The 20,423-nt window shown below is 26.3% G+C and overlaps 1 protein-coding gene across 1 annotated transcript; it reads right to left on the bottom strand.

The window, feature by feature from the left end:
* Positions 1–3,695: 3,695 nt before the first annotated feature.
* LOC112599580 (transcriptional activator GLI3-like) lies at positions 3,696–14,703 on the bottom strand. Its single transcript, XM_025346526.1, has 8 exons — positions 13,880–14,703; positions 12,371–12,490; positions 11,579–11,645; positions 8,943–9,190; positions 6,271–6,432; positions 4,705–4,803; positions 4,448–4,529; positions 3,696–3,920 (listed from the first exon to the last, which is right to left on the bottom strand). Exons 1-8 carry the CDS (start codon positions 14,300–14,302, stop codon positions 3,868–3,870), a joined length of 1,254 nt encoding a protein of 417 aa, XP_025202311.1. The 5' UTR covers positions 14,303–14,703; the 3' UTR covers positions 3,696–3,867.
* Positions 14,704–20,423: the final 5,720 nt, after the last annotated feature.

Here is a 20,423-nt window from a genome sequence, read left to right as displayed (position 1 = left end):
AAAAGTTATTACTAACAATAAATGTTTAATAATAATTTTATTATATTGATATTTATACAATTATTATAAAAATAATATAATAAACCCAAGCATGTCATTATGGAAAAGTGACGGTCCTATAAAGGTATAAAACTTCCCAAGGCGTTCGCACCTTATAGCCACTTTCTTCTAAGTATCAGGTACCTATATTTTACTCGTTCAAATATAAACATAGCATTGGATTACTATATAGCTGACTAATTTTATATTATATTATTATATAATAATATTAATACAATGGTACTTCCTTTTGGATTTTTAACTCGGGCAGTAATATTTTACTATCGTCATCCGCATATTATTTCAATCGCGTTCTGATAACTGTCCATACAGGCACATTGTGCGCCGCTCATCGAACTATATCGTCACGATCTCGCTTTTTGCGTTAATTAAATTATTATTATACATCATTGAGCGCGCGCGCGTGTGTGTATGTATAAATATATACAAATCACGAAGTCCAATCCTCTCTCTTGCACGCCTCGTCGATTATAATTATGTATATTCATAATATTATGCGTATGCAATATATATATATATATTATGTATGTACTAAGAAATTAAAATTATATTTTTAAACCATTGGTATATTATAATATATAGATAAACATATTATTAGTTCTATAACTGAATTCTGAATAGACTTTTGATTGGATGCGAACCAAAAACATTGCACTACTACATGTAGAGCTATTGACAAGATTATTCTATGATAAACTAATAATAACTAAATATAGATTCAAGACAAATTTAAGACACGAGTAATTAAAAATTGAATCGTTTGATACCGATATCATTGATATCGTTGATGATATCGTTTGATAGATACATTATTATTAGGTATTTATTTATATAATTAGAAGAAAGTTTCAAATTGTAATTTCCAATTAGTTGACTTTTGTTTGACTTCCTAAAAAATTTGCACCGTTTAATTGGAGTAATCTCAAACCTCAAACTTGTTACATTTAAAAATAAAATCTTTAATTAAATAGCTAATTGAACAAATAGATAATAAAAAAATTACCTACTATACTATATAAACTCTTTCAAATAGTATAATGTATAATAAACTATAAATTTAAATGATCCACAGTTTGAAGAACACTTAATTTTGATTAGGTTGTCAATTTTGCTGTTATACTTCAAAGAAAATAATTATGTAATTACTTCATTTATGTTTTACATTCAAAATGTACTTTTCTAAATACTTGCAAGTATATAATATTAAGAAAATGTAAAAAAAATATTCTTAAATATAAAAAGAAGTATAGAAAGAAGAGACATTCTGGTCTTTCCCTCCAAATGTAAATGCTTTATTTATAAACTTTGTGTACGCATAATGGAATATATATCATTGAGCCGATCTGAAAGCTCTTTTGTCACATAACCCCAATAACTGGCGGCGGCCAATAGTCTTTCTCTTCTTGCCGACATCGGTTTTTAATCCTAGTTGTTCTGGCGCCAATAATGGCTATTTCCCTGGTCTCATCTCAATTTCCACAAGTCTATACAACGCCTTGTTCACCAACTATCGAGTTTAAGCAATTACACTGGATTTAATGTAACTGTAGTTTGGTGGAAACATTTGTATAATTAGTATACATACATGATTAATCGGTTATTTGCAATCACGTATGAAGCATCAGTCAACTGTTTTTTTTTTTTTAATGTTTAAAATAACAACATGCTACTATGATAATTATTTCAGGCACCGACTACGTGATTATTAATTGGTGATTACAATATTTACGTTGCTCAACTGTTTTATTTCTTGTACTTCTATGCAATTTATATAGTCAATAAATTTTCTAAAAACCAACGGAGAAAAAATAAACTTAAAAGTGAATGTATTTTTAAGCTAAAAGAAGAGGTTTGATATTTAATCAATAAAATATATACTCATAAATCATTCTAGAAAATTGCTGGTTTAATTATTTTGTATATATATTATTCACATTCAATATGTGCTTAGGAACATAGATTCCTAACCTTGTATTAAGAGTCTTCACAGCCAGTGAACATATATTATCAATAAATTATGACATACAATTAAGCTTACCATTTTGGGTCTAGATCAAAAATTAATTGCAATTATTGAATAATTAAATTGTTTAACACTGTCTTTAATGAACTATAATATTATTGCAAATAACTACTATCATTGATTAAATATACCTAAATAGCCCTGTTAACAAGAAATCAAGTTAATAGAAACCTATAAATAGTAGTTTGGGAGTCTGAATTTAGATAGCGCTTAAGTAATTTTAAACACTATTACAATCACAGTGGTAACCATGATTGCTGTGTTGGTATTTATGGTTTACATAACAATTACGATGATCCATAAAATTTAATTTAACTGACAACATGATACTACCTACTTTACTATCAATGCTATATACTGTTCATCTGTTAATTTAATGTATATATAATCGATGTTACCTATAATATAATTATTATTGAGTGTGTTGAATTTGTACAACGATCTTAAGATAAAGTTAGTAAAATATTATTATGTAACTTAACACTGTCAATTCGTTAAAGTTACCTTTATTATAAAATTATATAGCTACGATTAAATTTATTCTTACGTGTGTAATAAAAAGTGTATATTTTAAAAATGTGCACTTAGTCTAAAAGTAACCGATACTAAGAAAATGTTATACCAACTAGAAATGTTAAATATTATTTTATAATATATTAGTACAATAAAAACACGATTTAAGGCGATTATGTATTTATTCTATCATATAAATATTTTCTGCAAATAAACAATTCACTCGCAATCTATTTTAGTTAATAATAAAAAAGGTTATTGATTTTTTTCCTAGTTGGTAAAGAAAAATGTATTATCTACAAACATAGGTATAGCTATTTGATTTTTAAAGTCAATTTAATCTCTTTGAAAGAAATACGGTTGGTACCCCTTTCTACCAAATGTATTCTTTTTTTTCCTTTTCCAGAAATACAACCATAGTCATCAAATGAGATATTGATAGATTCCACGTTTTCACCAAAACAATTCCTAAACTTTTAAAAGTTATTACTTAGTTATCCTTTCACTTATTCGTCCTTACCTTGTGTGCGCTCGACACAAGCGGGAAACTGGGATAACTCATTGCAATTAAATTGAGAAAATATTAAATTGAATTCATCGGTTGATTGTATATTAATGTATAACTTATAAATTATAGAATATAATAATAAATATAATGACTGTGATATTAGTTATCGCATTGAAGCAAAAATATATTTTAAGAGTTGAATTTTTAATTTTTTAGGTGCTTCTGTTTATGATAAATACATAGACTTAATAAATATCGTATATATCAAAAATGTTGAATGAATTAATTCTGTGTTAAATGTAAAAGAAATTAAAATGAAGACAATATTTGATTTTTTTTCATTAATTTAAATGATAGTAATACGAAATATGAGCAAAATAATAAGGTATATTATTTTTATTTTCACAATATTTAACTTATTATTTTTTATGTACAAAATATTACTTTCTAAAACAAATTTAATATAATAAATAAAATTTTTAAAAAACGTACGTAAAATTTTAAGAAAACTGATCAAACAACTAATGTATACATATTAATTAAACATAAAAAAAATAATAATAATAATAAATGAGATGATTATGATTATAATATGATGAGAGACATTAGAAATTTAAATACATCTCTAAACTTAATCTACTTAAGGCAGTTTATTTAAACAGCTTTTGTTTACTATAATATAATCACAACAATTTAATATAGATTCATGAGTTTTTTTTTTTTTAAATCACAGACTTCATAAACCTTAAATGTATATCGATTTTTACCATTGAGTCTTTTCTAATTTGATTTTGAATTGTTTTTCATCGGGGTAATCTATAACAAAAAAATAAAAATAAAGAAAATAGAAAATTAGGCTTGTACCTTTTTTCCTTCTTACCTAAAATAATGGGTTCACTTAACAATCTTAAGAATACGAAAAAATTTCTAATTATGACAACTTTATGTTGAAGTGCTGATGGTTTAATATTTTTGAGATGATTAATATTTAAAATATTTTTCATTATTTAGAAGTAGTTTTTATTTAATAATATAAATTAAATATTGATAATATTCAAAAAAATATTTTTTTTTATTATTTTTATCAACTAAAAAATTAATATTAATGTTACCTTTTTAAATTTTTTTTTTTTTTTTTAATGGTTTATTATTAATAATTATTTATTTTATATTTATACATTTGAAATAACTATAACCTCCATAACTAGATAGTACCGGTTTCATAAAAAGTGGTCTATATTGAAATATGTTTTACTTTTGTAAGTAGAATGCTCATAAAGTAAATTTATCCGGTCTTCCTGTGTAAACCATGTCATATATTTAAATTTATTTTTAATACTTACGTATTGTCTGAATATTTGTTGTACTGGCTAAATCCGATTGAATATGAGGTTTGGGTAAAATATTATTTTTGGACCAATGTTTCTACATCAAACAAAAATAAATAATAATCAGTGTTTTTTTTTTTTTAATGCAAACTATATTATAAACTATAATTTATTATAATTTCAACGAATAGCCATATTATTAAAAATATTTTCATTTTACATAATTAATATGAGTTTGTAATGTTAATATGTAAGTTTTATATGTAACTCACCGTAGATGATTGTGGTGAATGGTTTTTTACATGTTTTCTTAGTGAACTTGGATCAGTGTACCGTTTGTTACATCCACTTGCTGTACAGGCATATGGTTTCTGTAAATAATAACATTTTATTAGAAATATGAAATCAAATTTAAAATGTGGTCGTTGAAAGAGCTTGATTCGTTTTTTTCATAAATACTTAACGTTTATTTAAATATGATCTTGAAAACTAAATAATCTGTTGAGAGGATTCTTTATTAAGTCGTTTGAGAAAATTTGAATCATTAAAATATTTTTATAATATTACTTTTCTTAAATTACAGTGTCTAACATGTTAGATAAGGTTTATAGTATGAAAATGCTATTTAGAACTGTCTTATACGATTTTCAATTAATAAGTGTAAATTATAAAAAAAAAAAACATATTTAATGAGTCATTCATTTTTAAATAATTGATTTAATAGATGCCAAAAATAGCATCAATATTTCAAAAAACAAATATTATTAAAAATTATTATGACTTATAGCTAATGATATGTTTTAAATAGTAAGTATTTATATTTGAAGACACGGCATTCTATATATGCAATTTATTAACAAACATGTGTATACAATTAAAATAGGCTTATTCATATACAATATTATTTTATTTTTTTTATATATTTTTTTTTGATTGTATAGACTATATAATAATAATAAATGCAAAAATATTTTTTTAATAACTAATGATACTTAAAATGTTGTGTTAATAGTTAATACTAAGTATGTGTTTATTTAATCTTTAATAACTTATTGAATGATATATTTTAATGTACCTAAATGAGATAAATTAGAAGAATAAAATAATAATATCGAACGTGATTTAATAACTGATAATATTAGCGAAAGTTTAGTCGATGAAAATAAAACAAGAACAATCTTAATATTCATAGTTTTAAAACAATTTTTACACTATATTATTCAAATACAATTTTGTCTTCCGTAAATTGTTATATTTTTTTTACATAATATTATCTATAGCTCATATTTTGATGTGATAGTTATTATATTGGTATACTGAATCATAAAAATAATGATGAATTTTATCTCTACTATTCTGAATATAGTTTATAGTTACATAATAACTTGCTGTTGTTATACAATTATATTGCTCTTGATATAGAAAATGGTAATCGAAAAAATCACGACCTCAAAATAATAAGCTATTCTTATTGTTCGTGACTTTCATTCGAGAAAGTTTTATAACTTCGATATAATTTATATTTCTCTCGTATAACTGTTGATATAAGTTTTATTCGTTAGCATAATGTAATTTATTTGATGACGTTTTTTCTACGTTCATAAAGTTAAAAGTAATTTATACCACACAACTTTTATTTATTAAAATACAAATTATCATAAGATACGTATAATAGTATGTACTTAAAATAGTAGGTAAATAAATAAAAATATTTTGTGTATTTATGTTAGATAGTATAACTATAATATAATTGTATTTCTAATATTATACCATTGTTAATATTTTTTATTTGCTTATAAAGGTATTAGTACTATTTAAATATAATAATAATAAATTACCTGTTCAAAATGAGTTCTTTGATGTTTCGCTCGATCCGAACTGTTACTGAACGCTTTTGAGCATCCCAAAAATTGACATGAATATGGTTTTTCACCGGTGTGTGACCGCTGATGAATTTTTAAATTCTCTAGTCTAGAGAATGCTTTTGGACAGCCAGCAAACTGTTAGTAAATACATAAAATTATAGGTATACTTAATTATTTCCTACTAACAAAATTTCTAGTAAATAAAAAATTAATATTATAATAAATTGCATAACTAAGATCGAGAATAATCGATGATATACCAGCTATTATAATTTATATATATTTACATACAGTCCATGGATATAAGAATAGGACTGAATAAGGAGTTTATATTCTTAATAAAAAAAATAAAAAAATACGTACTCTTTCTATTATAACCTTTCTTATTATATCTTAATTAATGAGACAATAATTAAATACTACCTAAGCTTTAAATACGCACATTAAAAAAAAAAAAACTTTTTCATCGCTTTTCTAATATTTTTTTCCGATACATGCGCTGCTTATAACTATATTTTATAATACTTATTTAATGTTTATGATCAGTATTAAATTTGTAATTTTACTAAAATAAATTCACAAATATAAAGGAATTATAAATTATAATGAATACATACATTATTTTAAAACTTTATAATATTTTTACGGTAAAGAAGCATATTTTGTTATTAATATTAATTACCTAGAGAAATAATAAATCAGATTTTTTATTTATTTGTGTTATGAGGACAATTATTTTTGTTGACGCTATTACAAATTATTAAGGATTGATTGACTTTTAAGACGTTTCGATAACGCGTGTCAAGTGGATCAAATATGGGTGACACACCGACATATTTACTTATTATGCATTGAGTAACCGGGTTGCGTATATCAGACGATATATATACAAATTGCACATCGAGTGTTGTCTATATAAAAAAAGTTATATCTGATATGATTTTTTTTATCGAGGAATCGACATTATAAAAAAAAACACATTAATCTTTCGTAAAATATAGCTGTCACTGATCACGTCGATTGGACATAACATTGCAAACATATTTTATCTATGTATGTACACGGTATACATTATTATATTGTACATCTACACGCCGCACGCAGAGTATCAGTCCATGCGCATGTGCACTCGATATTAGCACTCTTCGGCGGCGTTGGATATTTGGATGCTGCGTTCTATGTAACATTAGACATCATACTGCGCCGAGCGCATTGGTATATAGATATTACTTATTAAAATATCACTATCGCCCGTAATATTAAATGCGCGTCGCGATACGATATAAACGGTGGGTAGAACTATTATTATAACGTATAGTTGGTCGCGTTACATGCCCGTGACGTGCAGCACAATTTCTTATGATATTATATAATTTGGTACGTTGAAATTTCAGTGTACATCTATTGTATAGACTCTGTACAAAAATGACAACATCATTATTGTTAACATGTCGAGCGATAATGGAGGTGGAAAAACCCATATAATACACCACAACGGGTATGGTGGGAATTTTAAATCGACTTAACTTGTGTTCCTTTGAAATTCAAAATAAAACGTTATTAATTTTTCCTTTTTAATTTTGATATATAAATCGATACTAAATGTATCATCGTATAACAAGATCATGACATTCTCAAGTATATTTCCAGAAAAATTATTAATTAACTACTATAGGTAGGTACTAATACAAATTATTATTGTCGTTAGTGATATTGAATTAAGTCTAGCTTATTATCTTATTATTTTTGAATTGAGTCCGTATAGTTAAAATGTCATAACTACCTAAATAGCCGGTTACATACAATATACAATACTTATTATTACAATTAAAGAAAGTGACTCAACGCAAATAACCTATATATTGGTCGGACTCAACTCCGATAACCCATAAATATTTGCGGGACTTAATTCAATGTCACCCCTCGTCGTCACCGTCTTCATATTTTATTATCTGTTGTCCTGTTTATTATAAGCATTTTCCTCTATTATCAAGAGTAGGATATTGATATCTAATATTTGTATGAACGATGAAGAGGTCATTTTTAATGTCACAAATATTTACTTTATAGTTAGTTTTATATTATATTATTCTGTATACAAACTATACAATTATGTGTGAACGTTATGATTAAAAAAATATATAGTATACCTATAATTGTATTCTAACCACCCTTAATATTCGGTATGCAGTTGCACTTTTAGTGTTTCCTACTACTCTCCAATTTCCGGATTCTGCCGCTTGTTAGAAATTTCAAATAAGGCATATATTTATAAATTAAATTATCTGACAGTTGTATGCAATAATAATAATAATAATGGTTAATTAATTTATAGTTATAATTTAAACTAATATGGGTCATTCGATAGTTCCATTTATTTGGGAGAAATCTCATGCATCTCGATATGAATAAACAGTCAAGTTTTAGATGAGCAATTGTCCTTGGGGCTTGGATCTTAACGTTGGACACGGGAAAGAACGATATTACATGGTACGTTCTATATGATGTGTACAAGGCCGCGCAGTATTAATATATTATTATATATGTGTATATACTACATTTTTAAACTCCGTGATTTTGGTCAGTTTATACTCGTACGTATATATTTTATTATATTGTATACTATGTTTGTAGGAGGCACTTACCGTGCATTTATTGGGCTTGTCGCCCGAATGCACTCGCATGTGTATGAGCAGCTTGTACCGGGCGTTGAACGGACGCACGCGCCTGGGGCATCCTCGCCACTGGCACGTGTACTGCGCGCAGGCGCCCCGGGGAGCGGTGTCCACGTGCAGTTTCTCGATGTGCCGTACCAGCGGTTCTTGACCTGGGCCATCGACTTTTACCGTGCACCCTTCCCATTCGCACGCCAATACTCCGTCGCAGGGATTGCCTGCAAAAATGACAGAGAAACAATATGAACTAGCTGTATAAAATTCTAGGAGGGGCAAAATAATGTATTCACCGAAATCAATACCATAACCTAATAATTGTTTGTTTTTACACAATTTTTAAGAATTGACTTAAAAACAAATCGTAGGTACCCGTATCGTTAAATAATATCAAGTAGGTGAATTATAGTTTGTTTAAAAAAAAAAAGCACAATTATTATTCGATTGAAAAAAATAATGTGATGACAAAATTGTATCTAAAATAAAATCTAAAGCTTTATTGTCAGTACATTAACACACGTAAAGAATATTCATTATTTTTTTCATTTGACAAAACAATAAAATCATTTAATAAAATATTTATGAGAAATAATAATGAACTTTTTAATTTTTACGAAATACGATCAAGGTCAAAAGAGTATGTGGTAGGATATATATATGCATGAACATAAGACAACTTGTATTCTAGTAAACCACATTTATAATGATATTTGTTGGCAAGCGACCGATTTTATTATAGACCAAAAGAGGGAGATGTTGTGCATATAAAGCGCAACTTTTAAAAAGGCATCGAACCGAGATTGCTATGGGTGAGTATAATATCAGTATATATATATCGTAGGATATGGGTGTAGGATGAGAAATTATAGTTACGAGGAAGGTTTGTATAATATATATATATATATTGTTGTATTATACTCGGTGTTTATAGATAGCGTATCAAAGTGGAGCGAACGCGATGCGACATTGCGACGACAGTGAATCACGTGCACCGACCGACGATAGGAAAATATAACAATCGTTACTGCAGAAAAGCACTCTAAAGGTCGAAGACCCCAAGCATGGCTGCTGTGCTCACCCTCGCGTAATTGGCCCCGGTTTTCTAGGGTATACGCGCATATAAATATGTAAAACTATAGAGTTTTTATTTCCTCCCGTTGCTGACTAAAAGCAACTTCTCTGAAACTCCTTATCTCATACCCTACCGCTCCTTGGAGCACTACCACGACCATCCTATCTTCCACCAACTACCCTGTTATTGTCGACTACGTAGTACTATTTAGGTTACGAATCCGGCGTCTTGGTTTTCATATTCGTAGTTGTACGTGCATGTAATGTTAAACATATACAGTGTATATTGCACACAGGGTTCGCGCATAACAAGTAATATATTGGAGTACCGCACGCTAGTACGTGCGTTCTTAGAATGGAAATCAATAGTTTGTTTTCATCTACTAACGAAAATTTTCGTTAGTACAATCTTTCCTATTTCTATTAACATGCAACGTATTTCAAACTACTAACTTTTTTTTAAAAACGTTTTTAATATTGATTTACAAGTGTACGAAAAAATGATTTGTCGGTGCGTGTGAGACCGGTGCGTTCTAGGCACCAAAATTAGGAGAACCGCTATTTTTCATAAATTAGCTAAGTCGTTTCATACTATAATATAACAGATTTTATTTAATTCAGAATCTTTCATAAATTAAATTATTTACTATATAAATTCGCAGAGGAGAATAAATTACAAAATTATTATAGGTAAATTGTAAGCTTATTATGGGAATCCGATTCAATTAGATCACAATGAACATTTATACTAAAATGAATACAACAACTAAATTTATAAAATGCAAACCTGATAATCGTGAAAATACATGCAAAATTCGTACTAAATGATATTATGGCAAAAATATTAGAATATATTACTACATTTTCAAATAATTCAAGTTTATTGTGTACAGCAATATTTTGATACTAGAAATTATAATATAGTTTATTAGTTTATATAATAATATTATTTAGTAACCACGAATTCATCGTAATAAATACTCGATGTCAAAATGTCAATGTTTTTTTTTCTATTAATTTAATAGTATATTTGTATTATTATGATGTTGGTAAAACAAAAATAAAGTCAAGTACATGTATTTAAGAATATGTGTGGGCAACAATCATATGAGTATACTATGCAAAATACGTATTACTATTGATAAGTTATAAGCATTAATAAAAAAAATAATAAGTATGATGTACGTGTTAATTATAAAAATAAAAACAACAACTCTTAATTGTTCAAATTCTAACATTTTGTTATTATTATCATTATTTTTTTTATGAAATGTATTCAGTTAAATTATATTATAGATATAGATAATTAATATTTTGAGAAACATGGAAAGTAGTTAAATATATTGCAATATTTCCTCGATCAAAAAATTAAATTTAGGCATATTTTAAACATAAAGTGTAATAGGAAATAAAAAATATTTTAAGTGTATAGATTTTTGGGATTTAAAAATACAATATAGTAATTTTATATTTATACATAATATTATATTATTTTAAGCAGATTAAATTTGATTTGAATAAAATATATATATTTTTACCTTGGTAAAGTGGTTCCAAGAATGTGTCGTACATTATAGCATCACAATCGTCTTTCGCCATTACCACCTTTATCAAAAAAATTATAATATGTATCAAGTAACAACTAATAAAAACATAATACAAAGTTATTATAATAATTCACCATCAGGCAATGGCTAAATACATAAAACAAAACAATAAACTACATGTATTATGTAATTGAAATATGTATATCTTTTTATTTTGTGTATTGATTTACAGATCAGTATCAATAGCACTGATATTTAAAAACTCCCCTCCTTTATTTATACAGCTTTTTTAAGTAATTCTTTAATCCATTTATCCATAACTTCTTTAGAATTCCTCTTCTTCCTTTTCCCGTCTTTCCTTCTACATATTTTATCTCTACAACCGCTTTTACTGCCTCTGAGGTTCCTATTTTCATAACATGACCCAACTATCTAAACTTATCCCCTATTTTTTCAACAAAATCGGTAACACTTCTACTACACCATTAATAAATGTATTTATTATTCTATCTTTCTTAGTCATTCCGCACATCTTTTTTAGCACTCCAATATCTGCTAAAACTGTCCTCTGTTCTGTTTTATTATCTAATAATGCTCAAAATTCCATATGACTAGGATCACAACCTGTTTGATAAATTTACCTTTTGATTTCAACTATAACTCTCTCTATCCCTTAATAATAATAATTATAGTTATGTGTAAAATGTATATCCTCATAATTATAAAATCATATACATTTATACATTTTAATATTTACGAGTATATGATTATTTCTATACGAACCTGATTGTCAGAAGCTAGAAACGATTTATTAACTGAGTCGTTCGTTAAAAATGGCATGTCAAAACAAACTTCTTCATCGGCGATAATTGTGTGTCCAAATGAATCAAATTCTTGGACTTTCTGAAATATCACCTTAATATTACTTAAGAAATATTTTGTTTAAATGTTTATACAGTCTATGTTTTTAATAAATACATTTTCATTATTTTATAACCACTTTCAAGTTTGGTATAACAATAAGCAAATATATAGATTTTCAACGAAAATATTTAATACATTTTATTTAGAATACTATGCTAATACAAAACACAATTACTCATTATTACGATAAATTTTAAATGCTTTAACTATATTGACTACTTCAACGTGGATATAGAAATTATTATTATAAGTTTCACGTAACGGTACTAATTTTTGCGTAATAAATCAAAAAAAAAAAAAAAAAATTAAAAAATTAAATAAAAATAAACTCAATAGTTTTTTAGTGGAGAATTGAGTTATTATTATATGCATAAATATTAAATAACTAAAAAATCCTTTACAAGTAGGTTTTTCATTAATTTTGTCCACCCCCATCACTTATCAGACCCAAACATGACATATTATTTTATAACTGCACCACTATAGATAAATATTAGCTAAATGATAATTAAACCTATGTTGTTTCATTTATTTTAAACTCTAGTAACGTACTTAAGTGCACTCTCTTCTTTGTAGATTTAACAAGAAAAAACCATATCTTTAAAAATAAACACGATTGTTTGATATTATGTATACATTATTATATGTTATGTTAAGTAATAAAAAAATACTTTGTTGGTATATTACATTATTTTTGTATATTTAGTTGTGCAGAATAAAAGTTTAAATATAACATGTATTATATGGGTATACGTGATACAAAAAAAAACACAATCATTTTAATAATAGAAAAACTATATCTTACTGTTATTTGTATAAAAATATAAATCAAAATATTATTTATTTTGTATTTTACAATTATTATAAATTTTAATTATAACATTTAAATTACTTTTTAGTATTAGCCTAGCTATAAGAATTAATTTACTATTATCTTATTTTTATTGATTTTTAACTATTTTCATCTTATACCTTAATATTAGAACAAAGAAATAATTGAATGATAAGTTTATTTTATTTTAATATTTAAGTATTATTGAATGATTTAAAAGTTAAAACGATCTGTTAACACATAAGTCGTAACTAAAAATGATTATTTGGTTTCTGAAATCAAACACGTCCTATTGCCCATTGCGTTTATATTTGTTAATCAAAATGAGTATGCTTTATATAAAACTTTCCGATCATTTAAAATTTTTAGAAATTTAACACAAACCGATTACATAAAAATATGTTATAAATTCAAACATATTTGTATAAAAGCCATATTTCTATCGTGATAAAAGCGTCGTTTTGATAATAATTGTGTCGTGGATATTATAATATAGACAAAAATAATATGTTAATTTAATATTGAAAACATCTCACCAATAATTCAGATGATGTTGAGGTAGATGGTGGTGACCCTAAGGCGTATGGTTTTCGGATCCTGTGAAGTTGGTCGGAGAAACTCCTGGTGCCGGGTATCATGGGTGGTAAAACGGGCGGTGGTAACGAGTAATCTTCATCGTTGTCATCTTCGGAATCGGCTGATTGTTGGTGTTGTTGGATGAGCCATGCGGACGACTCGATAGTATATGACGGGTAACCATCACGATATCTCTGGTGGTCACTATTATTTTCTGTAGCCATGGATCGTGATACCGGTGCCGACGATGTGGGCGATTCGGGTCGACCCAAAAGTTCTTCGTCAAACCAATCTAACCCCACATCCTTCATCCAATCCTGTGGTTCGGGTCCCAGACAGTCAGCAAACCACATGTAAGGATCCGCGTCGTTTTCGATCTTCATCGTAAATCTTTCGCTGGTCTTTTCAATATTTTCGCGATAAACTAATTAGAAATAAAAGTAAACCTACGCAGAGGCTTTTCAAAGCAGCAGTATAGTTTTGATTGCCTGAGTATTTATTTTTAATTGTTATGGAACACTGACTTAAATACTGTTAACGTTGATTAACTACTGTCACAATACACTAAAATTATAACAAAACAATAATGCAGTATAGTATCTTAACGTAGGTATAGCGTATTTAGTGGCGTTAGTCTTAGATGTATGATTACATGTGTACGCGTTCGTCCTCGTGTCCTGTGCAAGACTGGCTCCTCGTCACCTCGGAGAACACATCATAGGTTCGAAGGGACATTTTTTTTTTATTCCTCTGGTATATTAATCACCGAGTCCGCACACGTGATTTTCACCTCCTCCGCCTTCCCATGTCCACTGTCTTTATGTACAACGCCTCGATCCCTGTCGCCATTACCGAGTGTTTAGCTCGCGTTTTAGACGTCATGTTTTTTTTTTACTCTTTATTTTTATTTTTTTTTCCGTTGTCATCTTTCAATCGGATAATAATAGTTGATGAATATTATTGTGTTATTAATTATTATTATTATATATACACATGCGTATGTGTGTTTACGGCGAATAACCATCATAAGACGACGACAATAACTGTAGAAAAAAAAGTTTGAATATTGTGTTGAAAAAACAGTCAAGTGCTACCATACCGTATGTACACAAACATGTGTACGCCATCGATGGTCGTCCCCTTTTTTTGTTTTTTACTACTATGCAACTATATTATATCATATACTGTACATAATAATTAATAATAATACCTCCTCAACCGCGCAACATGTCAATTAAACGGGACGGAGTACATTTGGTGACCACAAATGCATATAATAATATTATATTATATACGAGCGCGTAACGTTTTTTGTTTTTTTTTTTTTGTTTTTACAGACTTTTTCTTTTCGTATTTCGATATCTTTGAGGTCTGAGCATACACCGTTTTGTAATGAAGCGGTAAAATAACGTTGCAAGAAAAACGCAAAGGGACACGTATATTATACAGATATATATATATATATATACATATAAATACAATATACACGAGTATTATCGATATTAATATTGTTTGCTGCTTATATTTGTTTTAACCGAAGAAAATATTGTTTGATTTATTGCTGAATCTTGATAGTTAAGCTGGGTTGTATTAAACACAATTAATAAAATAATAGTTTTAGTATTAAAATCTTTATCACGTTGATTGTTTATATTCTCCTTTCGCTTTTCGCAGTATGGAAGGATTCGAGATTGGTTTATTCAAAAAACTTAAATTCAATTTTACATTTAATTATTAATTTTATTTCAATATAAAACGTTATTATTTAATTTTTTTTCAAAATGTTTAAACCAAAGTAAAAATGTACATACAAATAACAATTATTTAAAATATTATATGTTGATGATCAAGTATATAAATCGTTAATATAAATACATAATTTATTATTGCATTGTAATTTATAAAAGAGAACATAATATTAAAAACAATTATTTGCCTAAAAATATGTAATAGACTATAGATACCATATTTGTTTTAAATATAATGCATAAACAATTTTGCACAGGTATAATTATAGAATGATTTTAAATTATTAATAAAAACATTCGAATTTTAAATTGTTACAAGACTCGGAAAAATATATTGTATCTCATTTAAATTATTTTTCAATGTACCTATCTGATAAGAAGTTTATAATATTTTTTTGAACAAATTTAAATACTTATCAAAGATTCAATTTTTCATGATTCTATTATATAAGAAAATATATTTATAAATGGCGTCGTTTGATAAATGTGATATAGTTATATATTTTATCCACTGTTCACATAAAAATATTTAGTATGTATTTAATTATTTATTAAAAAATAAATAAATATAATTTAACTAATACACCAATATTTATAAGCATTTTATAAAAGTTAATAATTATCACAAAATAAAAAAATAAATCAACCAATTTATATTAAATATGAAAAAAAAAGAAAATTTTCTTTACTATCATATATTTTTGTATAGTCTATACAGTTTTTACTATTATTTCGTACTTATATTGCATGTAAATATGTATTTATTTTAATATTATACTGTTTTGTCCTGTATTTAAAAAATAATTTAATACAATTCAAACCCCTCTATAAAACAAATTTTGCTTTGAGTTTGTTTAAAGATGACAATAACCATATTATTCTATTTAATAATATTACATTCATTTTTAATGTTTTTTTAATATCCAATTCTACTCTTATTAAACACTTTTCAGTTCTACTTAAACGGAAATAATGAAATTGTAATATGAAAAAAAAAAAAAAATGAAAACTGAAAAAAATATGGTTATACAAATTTTGATTTTATTTTATGAAAATATGTAGTAATATTTGACGACTGAAAACCGGGTAGTTTAAAATTACCAAGTATACTAATGTAGTAGGTATAGCTTAAAATTTGAACGTAAAATGTCAAAACCATAAGTGAAAGTCAAAATTACTTAACTATAATGATTGAGTTTGAATTGAACTGAATATTTTTTTTATTCATCTTAAATAATATAGTAGTTATTATAGACTGAAAATCGATTCTGTAGAATTGTATAAGTAACAGTTTTCTCATTATACATATTGCCAGACATGTAAAACGATTATTAAGATCAAATGGATGGTCAAGCAGCTGATCGTATTAATGGTTCATTAAAATCATACAATATTAAATAAAGTGTTATTAGTCCAACCAAGCTATAATAATTTAGAAAATATATAGATTGTAAAATAATTAATTTTGTATTTTAATAACATCATAGATCTCTTATATAAAATCCAATGACTAAAATAGAATACTTTTTAAGGAGAGATCCACGAAATGTTATTACTTATTACATTAACAAGTAATAAATTCGTAAAAAGATAGTAAATATTTAGTATATCATTAGAATATTGTTCAAAGAGCTTGTAAAAATTTTTTTTAAAGTTATAGGTTCCTCTCTTATATTATTCACCCCGCTTATAAAATTATTAATAAAATTTCAAGTATTAGAACACTTTTTGATTTAAATAACTTAGGTGACTAGGTAATATAAATTGATAAATCATGTAATGTTCTTTTTTTTTTAACAATTATATAAATAATAAAATAATTTAATCGAAATACGATATACATTATAAAAAGCAACGTAAAAATCCAATATTAAAAAACTCTAAGCTCTCAAAATATTTTACTAAGAATATTAATCAACGATACTCTATCGTTCTTCATTCCAATCTCAAATTTAAAACCGTCTATTAAAAATCTAAACTATTTCACAAAGTTTTCTAAAATTGTCTAATTTTATACCCATAAGTGTTTATCATTTATTAAAAATTTGGCAATCCCCATAATTTACTAATATTTGTCAAATACGTCTCAAACTAAATAATGTGACATTCTAGATGCATCATATTAATATAAATTAAAAATTAAGCATATAGATTTGTAGAGGTACTCAAATAAAATGATTGAAAAAATCAATCTTTGAGTTTCATTAATGGCTTCTCTCCTCAAAGTTTATGCACTGATATAATATTATTATTATCAGTTTTTTTTTTTTAAATATCTCATCCCAATCCTACGTTTATACTTATTATATCTTAAAGTATATATTGTATATTTCTTGTAAGCATTTAAATAAAACAATACATAAAACTACTTGTACTAAAAAAGAAAAAAAGTATCAATTAGTGTATTCTATCATTTATAATTTTTAATAATGAAAAACTTTTAGAAAATCTATTTACTGTTGATATGCAAATAGATCTCTTAAGCTTGATATAGCATTGAATATGTCTTAAACAAAAATGTATTCAATATTATAAAAATATGGTCTGCAAATTATTATAATCAAACATATGTTTTATGACATTTTAGAACACGTGCCAAGACACTTATTAATATTTGTTCTATAATTGAACTAGAATGAAAAATAATATGTTATGAAAAAATACGTATATTGTAATCGTTTCTTTTGTTTATTTATTTTTTTATTATTATTATTATTTCGAGCTAGAAAAAAATAATTTTTTTGAAGACACGTGTCCGTTAAAAACACAGCAGGAGATTTAACTGTGGATGAAGGTGAATTGGTTAAGATGACCAGCACACATTTGTAGTCACTAGTTTTTATGGAAAGTTAAATGAATATGATACTAAAATTAAAGACTAAACACATAAGTATTTTATTACTTATAAGTTTAATAATAAATTCATAAAAAAAATTATTTTATTTTATTTTAATGGAAATATGTAGAGATAAGAGAAAAATAATAAATGGTGTGTATTTATCGTACACATTTAGGTTTTCCAATCGGCATCGGTGTAATAACAATATTTAAAATAGTACCACTTTCGTTTAAGCTTTGATTTGTACAAACCTGTTTCTTGAATTTAAGGCATTTTATAATCAAAATTGAAAATTAAAAAATACATTTTCAAGTACATAATAATATGTTTTGAACGTCTAATTATAGAGCATTACCATTTTCATTAGTATAAAATATACTGGAATATTCATATTATTCAAAAATAATATTTTTCTGAATTGAACACAATTTCTAAAGTTAAATCGCATGTAACTATAATATTATAATATTATACATAGAACACCGTACCTAGATTCTTCAGAAACATCGTTCGTGTTTAATACTGTTTACATAGCGCTTGGACGGACACTTTGACACTTAAAACTTAACCATTGAGGTTAAGGTACTTATCGATAATTCTGCTACTACACTTACAAAAACATTTACACATATACTCACATCACTAAAATCAAGAAGGCGCCGAGCTGGGGACTTTTTGTTATTATATAATTAACACCAGAAGGCGAAGGCATATGTAAACGATCGCGTTTTTTGGAGACCATGACTACACTGCTCCGTACGTGACAACATTTAATCGATCTCGTACGTACTTAATGTATAGATATGTATTCTTTATTATTTATGACGATGAATGGCGATTTCATATTATGACCTTCCCAAAAATTTCAACCCGATATAGTCGACAGGTCAGGGCCGCCGTCGATGACCCATCAGAGCTGTAACACGGTCACGCGCATTCCGCATAATAATATAATAACATTATTACTATAATAACATAATTATTATCATAATATTATAATATTGTTTATTGTCATGGTGAATTGGGAGGGCGAGCTCACGTCGTTGACTTATCATATTCGTCTTACCACCGCTATATACATACACATCTCTTATCCATTACTATATTATAGTATAGGTACATATATGTGTACTTATATAATGTCACCTGAAGTTAATGTGTACAGTGTACACAATTTTTTTACCATAGTATATGAAACAGACGAATCAAAATTCGTTATTGAATCAATTTAAATGAATAACCAATCAATACTGAAAGTGTACTACAGACAAAAAACAAAGCGCGTGACAACCATTCACGAGAAGCACTGCTGTTCAATAGAAATTTGCAAATTCGCTCACTTGTAAGAGAATTTCAGTGAACAAGCAGTGTTTAATATTGTATAAACATGTATATTTTACTGATAATTAGTCTTTCCTAGAATTCTAATGGAAATAGTTTTTTTTTTTTTTTTGTTATTATTATTGTAGTTACTTGTTTATAAATTTATAATAATTGGTTTCAGCAGAGCTCTGAATTTTTTTTTTTTGTAAGCATATATTTAAACAATAAAACAAAAAGATTTTTAATTGCCATTAAAAAAAAAAAAAAAAATTATTTTAGTATAATTAAATTTTGTTAAATGTAGTTAATTTGTAGTATAATTTGTTGCAGTTTAATGTTAATCACATACATTAAATGTTCGTATTAATTTTATTAATTTTCATGCAGGTATATAACCTATTCTCTTGCACTTTATTACCCGTAAAAAATGCATCCATGTTAAATTTGATTGTTTAATGTTAAAATATAGTGTAACACGTATAGATAAGTAATATCGTTGGTTTTCTGATATGGTTTAGGTATATATATGAACTTTACATAGCTGTCCCGTCCAGTGTTATATTTTTTTAACCATATATCAGCAACAATTTTTCT

This window comes from Melanaphis sacchari, unplaced genomic scaffold (assembly GCF_002803265.2).
Source record: "Melanaphis sacchari strain LSU unplaced genomic scaffold, SCAv2.0 Contig53_pilon_pilon, whole genome shotgun sequence".
Lineage (NCBI taxonomy): Eukaryota > Metazoa > Arthropoda > Insecta > Hemiptera > Aphididae > Melanaphis > Melanaphis sacchari.
Note: the sequence above shows the minus strand (reverse complement) of the source record. Positions and strands in the feature narration are given on the sequence as shown.

What these genes read in the sequence shown, in the direction of transcription:
- LOC112599580 (XM_025346526.1), bottom strand. Translation starts at nt 14,302, where the DNA reads ATGAAGATCGAAAACGACGCGGATCCTTACATGTGGTTTGCTGACTGT. An exon ending in CTTGGAACCACTTTACCAAG is followed by an intron (nt 9,191 to 11,578) that starts GTAAAAATATAT and finishes TCATTTTTGCAG; the next exon opens with GCAATCCCTGCGACGGAGTA. An exon ending in ATTCACCACAATCATCTACG is followed by an intron (nt 4,530 to 4,704) that starts GTGAGTTACATA and finishes TGTTTGATGTAG; the next exon opens with AAACATTGGTCCAAAAATAA.